General features: G+C 47.0%; 1 protein-coding gene across 6 annotated transcripts in view; it reads right to left on the reverse strand.

Annotated features, from left to right (window-relative positions):
- The window catches only part of ARHGEF33 (Rho guanine nucleotide exchange factor 33), a 31,049-nt gene extending 24,901 nt beyond the window's left edge, over positions 1 to 6,148 (reverse strand). For 3 of the 6 annotated variants that reach the window (XM_048299773.1, XM_048299770.1, XM_048299768.1), the window contains exons 1-2: positions 5,807 to 6,148; positions 159 to 313 (exon numbers count right to left, since the gene is read on the reverse strand). Coding sequence is in view for 2 of the 6 variants with exons in the window: in XM_048299770.1 (XP_048155727.1) it covers positions 159 to 180 (22 nt within the window). In the remaining 4 variants the exon portion in view is untranslated. Of the gene's footprint in view, positions 1 to 158; positions 314 to 5,806 lie in introns of those variants that run through there. The other 3 variants (XM_048299774.1, XM_048299772.1, XM_048299771.1) reach the window with 2 other exon arrangements.
- Between the last annotated feature and the right edge of the window lie 808 nt (positions 6,149 to 6,956).

The raw sequence follows: 6,956 nt of genomic DNA on the forward strand, positions 1-6,956 counted from the left end.
AAACTGAAAGTACTGAACATTTGCCCACAGCTGCCATGCCATGGCTGAGAGGTGCTCTCAGGGGGCTGGCTGCTGGCCAGCAGACAGGTCCTATGAGAGCACATTTCTCCCTTGCTGTCTTTCATACTAGCAAGAAGTGAAATAAGAGGATGCTTTACCTTCGTGTTTGTTTGAGTCCATGGCTGCTATGGGGTGTGCGTCCTCGCAGGGACTCCTGTCCTCACTCTGGAGGGCTCTGGCTGGTCACTGGGAACATCCCATGGCTTAGAGCTGCCCACATGTGAGCCCTGGGGGGGGTCAGCTGATCTGAACCCTGAGTGCAGAAAGATGCAGAAAGGGTTTATTGAGCAGAGCTGCTCGAAGTTCAGACAACAGAGAAAGGAGGAGGGATTTAAGAGAGAATGAAGCATCCTAAAGATCTGTTTGGGTTCACAGTGCCTCCACAGAGCGGACGCTGGTACAAACACTTCCCTCCCAGCCCATGGCCATTTGTGCTTCCATGGACAGGTGACTAAAAGGTTCTATGTAATCCCACAGAGACTGTTTTCTCAGCAAGATACTTCCTGTATGAACTGACTCAAAATATGCTGTAGTTTGAACAGCACATGAACATCTTGCATGGGTGTTCTGCATCAAAGAGCCAGCTTTTTGCTATGCAACCAGTCACCCAAAATGTGCTTCAGACCTGTGTTTGGGCCACAGTGATACTGCCTTCAGAATGCTCCTGCACAATTCTGCCAGCACTTTAGGAGGCACTTGTCCTGCTGTGCCTGCTTTCTCTGTCCATTGCCTTCCTGACTGGGAGACACAGGAGTGCTGCAAGGCACCTCGATGTGCGGAGGTGTGGCCTCTCTGGGAACCAGGGACAACAGGGCATGATGCTGTGCCAATCCTGAGGTAAAGCCCCTCATCACTCACCTGGTATTGGGATTAGGACCTTGATGCCTGATTAATGACATGGGCAGAGACACAGAAAAATGGATTGTACCAGCTCACACTTCTCTTACCAGCATGGGCCCTGCCCCACATCCACACTTCCCCTTCCCAGGGTTTGCTTCAAGTCTGCTTTCATCCAACCTTACTAGGAAACTAAATGTGATTTAAGACTCTAGAATAACCTCCTACCTTCATTCCTGCTGGACATAGCTATGCCAAAGGCTGATGTGAGTCAGCCTTAACTTTGCTAACAGGACTGGAGTGGCCAGCGTAATTATGGCAGAGAACTCTGCTGGCACAGCTCTGCCAAGAGGGCTCTGGTGGTTCAGACAAGTCTGGGGTGATGCTTTCAGGGAAGTAGGCACAGAGAAAAGCACATAGCATTAAACAGATGGGAGAGATGCAAAATATGCAAGAGTCCTGGGTGGCTGCTGGAAATCAGAGCAGAAGCAGGTGCAGTCAGCAGTGTAGCTTTGGGCCCCACACATTAAACCTGAGAGCTTTTGAGTGTGGAATTCCCAGTGGAGGAGGGTGGTGTCACTATCAGTGCCACAGAATACCCAGTTGGCCTCTTGCTGAGGGTGTTGTGTGGACTGAAAAGCTTCCAGCACAGTGCTGGAGGGACGTGGGTTTAAGCATCTTCTTCAGATTGAGGGTTAATGAAAAGATAAACTTATCTGTAAGAGAGCTGTTTATAAGATCACTTGCTAAGAAGATCCACTGACTTCTCAGGACAGAGGATCCCTTGGTGAGGCATGTGGAAAACCTGAGCAAAGGCGAAGGGACCTTTGAAGTGGGCTTTGTACAAATAGGCTGGGAAAGGTTCCAGGTGAATGCCTGGTTACAGTGAGATAAATCTTAGAGTTTGTTACATCTGTTTTCAATCAGCTGATAGTGTAACAGTTATATTTTTTGTTCTGAAGACTCTTTGAGTCATTACAGAGTTTAGATGGGCAGGGACCTCTGGAGTTATCTGACTCAAAGCTAGACCAGGTTGCCCAGGGCCATATCTAGTCAAGGACTAAGTATGTCCCAGGCTAGGGAATTCTCAACCTTTCTGCGCCTGCATCCCGGGGCTATACTGCTCCTATGAGGAAGAATTTTTTCCTTATGGCCAATCAAGGTTTCTTTTGTTGGAGTTTGTTCCCATGGCCATTTATCCTTTCACTGTGTCTGTGAGAAAAGCCTGGCTGTCAGGACTACAACCCCTATTAAGTAGTTGAGGTGGCTACAGAAGTCTCCCAGCCTTCCTTTCCCCAAGCTGGACAAACCCAACTCACTCAGCCTCTCCCTCTATGCGCTGTGCTCCGGCCTTCTTCAGCAGAAAAAAAAAAAAAAAGAGATATTTCTTTTTCTGGTATTAGGTATTCCAGAGAATGACAAGAATGTTAGTTGTTTTTAAAGCAGCTAAATCTCCTCTCTAGAAGTTTTGAGGAAAAGGTACTTAAGTGTGTGTCTCTGAGCAAAACAGACTTATAAATTCAACTTCAGTAGTAAAGTTGTTAAAACTTTGCTTCCAATTTAAATGTCAGCACCATAGAAAATTCCTGAGGCTTTTGTTATTGGGCTGTTGAACTAGGACTAGTGTGCTTAACAGAGAACTGGTTTTAAAATTCAGAATTGCTTTTGCAATGCTGGCAGAAGAGGAACAAATAGGAAAGACAAAACAGATATGAAAGAAACATGAACTTCCTCTGTTTTCCCTGAAAACAATGAAAACAGCTTTTTGCTGGACTTTTATTTATTTATTTATTTTTAGCATGTTTTTGCCTATTCTGTTAAGGACATGTCTAAGCACAGGTTGTGTCCTGTGCAGAGCTCAGGAGTGAGTCTTTGAAACTGGGACACCGGGGATGCCGCCATCCCCTCCTGCTCCAGGCAAACCAGGAGTTTTGCTATCTGACTGCACTGCAAAGTAGGTTGACCTTGGTTAAGTGGGTCCAGAAAATCTTACCTGTTTTACCAGAGTAACTGTCTTTGTGTGTCCTCTATCTGCAGCCTGCAATTTCCTGAGTTACCCCTTGGTTCTTTGTCACATTAAATAATTGCATTAACATTGGCTACTTTGCACATTTAGGGCTCACTGCTGTACTCGGAGAATATGTAACATCGCCTCTCTCCCCCTGGTTCTTCTGAATTGCTGAATATAAGGAGCAAAGCTGATCAGTCCTTCCTCATCACTGGAACAGAACATGAACGTTGCCCTGGTTTGGAGGGAAGGTTTGTTCTCTGTTCCCCCCCCCCGACTGTGGGTGGGGAAGCTGTTAACACTGTCCTCACCAGGGACCAGGATTTCGGTCAGCCTGAGCTGGCTGAACAGTTTCTGGCTTGTGCCTAAAGGGTGCAAAAAGGGGTTGGAAAATAGAATAGGTATTTAGCCCTAAGACCCTGGATGTGGGGTGCTTGGTCAAATCCTACCTCTGCTGGCAGTTTAGGACAAGTCCTAAACTCACAAGAGAGTCCAGGTGAGCAGGAGCCCTTGTATGGCTCTAGTTCAACTTCCTGCTCAAATCAAGATTAATGTCAAACTAGATCAACTTCCTCAGGACTCTGTCCAGCTCAAATCTGGATATTTCCCATACTGGAGTCTTCACAGCCACTCTGGGCCCTCCAGTACCCTGAAGAGGAATATTTTTCCTTACACCCAGTCAGGGTTTCCCTTAGCTGCAGCTTGTACCCACTCCCTTTGATGCTTGAAGTAGCCACCTAAAACCAGAGACTAGACAAGAATAAGGGAATAAAGGTAGGTATTTATTTGAAAGGCCTTCAAAGGTACACCCTGGGGAGTCCAGAGGCTACTCCCAAGATGGACCCCGAGTCACGAGTTCTTCACACTTTCCTAAGTTTGGTTCATTTGCATATCAGGGTTAATTCTCCAATTAAAACTTCAGTTAATGATGTAACTACCCCACGTTTGCCCTCCTCTTAGTTTACACATTTGGGGTCTAGGACAATCTGGGTGTCCTTGGAGAGCAAGCTTGGAGAGGCTTGTTATGTCTAACCAGCATGAGAGAACAGCAGCTAACAGGCCACAAGAAACTTCAGAGTTATACACTAGGCAGTACAGGATTTGAAAAATATAAAAAGTTAAAACCTAAGGCATCACCTTTCACTGTGCACCGGTGGGAAGATTCTGGACTCCATCTTCTTTACAGCCCCCTTGAGGCAGTGAAAAGCTGGAGAGGATTTCCCCCTTCATGTTTTTGTCTCAGTCCTGAGCAGTCCCACACCCTGTGTGCACATACATGAATCCATGTGCACATCAGCAGCAAGTGCAAGCCCTCCATGAAGTTCCTTTCCTAAACCACTACCAGGCCTCCACCTGTGGCAAATCCAAGGTTTGCCAGGCGTGCCAGCCCACCACAGGGTAGTTCCCTCATCAACAAGGAGATCTTATTGTTCCTCTGCAAGCTCCCCACCTGACATGCTCGGTGCCCAGTCACATGGAGCCATTCCCAGGCTGTCTTGCCCTACCTTCAAGCGCATGACCCTCCTGCTTTAGGGACAAGGAATGCCAAAGACATGTTTGTTTCTTCAGAGCTGAGCACTAAAACTCATTTACACTCCTGCAGCTCTCATCTAGTCAGAATAATACCTCCAGAGCAAAGCCCAGAGAATAATTTGAAGGTTTTAAAGCCACCAGATTCCTCCATCATGGCAAAAGGATGTATTTTCCCCTTTTGTTTCTACCTCCCCTCCAGCAGCCAAATCTGCTCAGCCTAAGAACCAAAGCCACCTCTGCTGTTAGCGATTGCCATGCTGCTGGCCACTGGTGACCAGCAAAGAATCCTGCCCTGGGGCCTTGCATGAGCAGCTGGCACTGTAGCCCCTCCTGCCCAGCACAGCAGCCAAGCTGTTAACAGAGCCTGGGCCAGCACCCACTTCCCGTGTGATCCCCGAGGGAGAAGGGATGGATGGATGGATGGATGGATGGATGGATGATGGATGGATGGATGGACGGGGAGGTTGCAGTGAGCTGTGCCACTGAGGCAGCACCAGAGTGGGCTTCCTGCACAAAGCCATGCATGGTGCAGAGAGGGGAGGCAGGTCCAGCAGCCTGCACTGCATCTGTGTGACCATGCTCCCCCTTCCAGTGCTCCCCCCACATGGAATGGCACAACTGGGGGAGAGAATCAGCTGTGCAGAGGATCACAGATCAAAAAGACTGAGGGACTACACCAAGATTCAGCATGCAAACAGGCAAGGTTCAGTAAAGCATTTACAGCCCAGCCTTGGTGCACAGCAGTTACTATTTGGCTTCCTGTCCCATTCTGCTTCTGAAATCATGACATGGGTAATAGTGCAGGGAAATCCGTGTGCACTTTTGCTGGTTCAATTGTTAAGCATCCACAGTTTTCCTAAATAAATGTTTGGGATCTTCCTGGTGACTGTCTCAATCCTGCTGGCTGAGATTGCTGGCTGTTTTAAATATCCCACTTGGAGAACAACCCCCAGTCCTCTAAAGAGAACAAAAAATCAGTTATTTACTCTCATCATTCTTGTACTTTGTCTCCATCTAACTCTAATGCACTTGTCATCCAAATAAGTCAATTCAGCATGATACTTCAATTTAGCTCTTAAATGGTGAGAGCAAAAAAGGTCCTTTTAAACTGGTATTTTAGAGATCTCACTATAAATGCAGCCTAACAAGATTGTTCAGCACCCTAAGAAGCTAGATGTCCATTCAGAGTCTTAGAAGAAATCAGCTGAAAATAACTGTGGGCACTGAAGATGCAAAACACTTTAAATATCATTTTTTGTGCTGCACACACAATATTAATCAGTTATGGCTCTAGTTTTTTCCAATAATATGAAAAATGGCGTAATTAACCCCACTCTTCATCCCAAGCCAAATACATTTTAAACTTACCCCAGGCTGGTTGAAGATCCTTCAGCACTGGCAGTTGCTAGAGTTGGGAATTAGCACTGTGCAAGAAAGGAGAGAGAGAGAGAGAGAGAGGAGAGCAATGGTGGCTTGACATTTCCCAGGATGGGACTGTCACATGCTAATCACTGATTTGAAACGCAAGCATAACAAAAGCCTTCTAATTATATAATCTTCGGGTCACATCCTCGCATGCCCATGCAAAAACCAGGACTGTGCACTTGGAAGAAGGCGATGCAGAGTTTCTGACTTTTTAATTAGCATTGCACAGGGCTGGGGAGGGAGGGCAAGGAGCCCTGGGAAGTGCTGGCAGCGGGGACCATGTGGGGCCATGTGCTGGTGTGGCCGTGCTGCTTTGCCAGGCTCAGAGGATCTTAAGTACCTCCTGTGGCACCCAAAAAAGACAGCCTCCAGTTGGGGACAGGGAAACGAGACCAGCTCCTCCCTACCTGCTGACACCCTGGCTTTCCTACAGATGCCAGGGCCAAGAAGGTGCAGGGGCCAAGGGCAAGGTTGCCAAAGTAGCCAGGGCAGGGGAGCAGCAAACACCAGCACTTGAGTATTTTCTGTTTCTTGCTAGATGATGAAAAATTTTCTTCTGAGTAAAAATAAATAAGGGCTTGGAGTGCGAGGAGCAGCAGCCCTCCACACCTGCTCCATTTCTTCCCTAAGGAAGATCAGCCCTTCACTGGAAGGCTTTTTTCTCCAAAGAGCATCAAGGAAGCATGTGGAGAATACAAGTAACCCAAGGCCGGGGCTGTCAGGGCAGTGCGTGGGCCAGTCCACTGAGGTACTCTGAAGCATAAGAACAGGAAGACATAAAGGAGAAGGCACAGTAACAAAAGGCAGACTAATTTCTCCCTGAAAGACAAAGATCTGCTTCAAAGATACCCTCTAGGCAGAAAACCTGAAATGTGAAACTGCACAGCCTAAATCAGTATAATTGCTGTGCAGCACAGATAAATGCGGAGCCCTAGCAAAGGAGCTGAAAGGACAGGCTCCTAAATTAACAGAAGCTCTCTGGAAGATGCTGCTACCTCTGGAGTCAAGGACTAGGGACAGAGGACACAGCTTTTTTTTTTTTTTTTTTTTTTTTTTTTTTTTTTTTTTTTTTTTTTTTTGAGCTGACTATTTC

Source organism: Corvus hawaiiensis, chromosome 3, assembly GCF_020740725.1.
Source record: "Corvus hawaiiensis isolate bCorHaw1 chromosome 3, bCorHaw1.pri.cur, whole genome shotgun sequence".
Classification (NCBI taxonomy): Eukaryota; Metazoa; Chordata; class Aves; order Passeriformes; family Corvidae; genus Corvus; species Corvus hawaiiensis.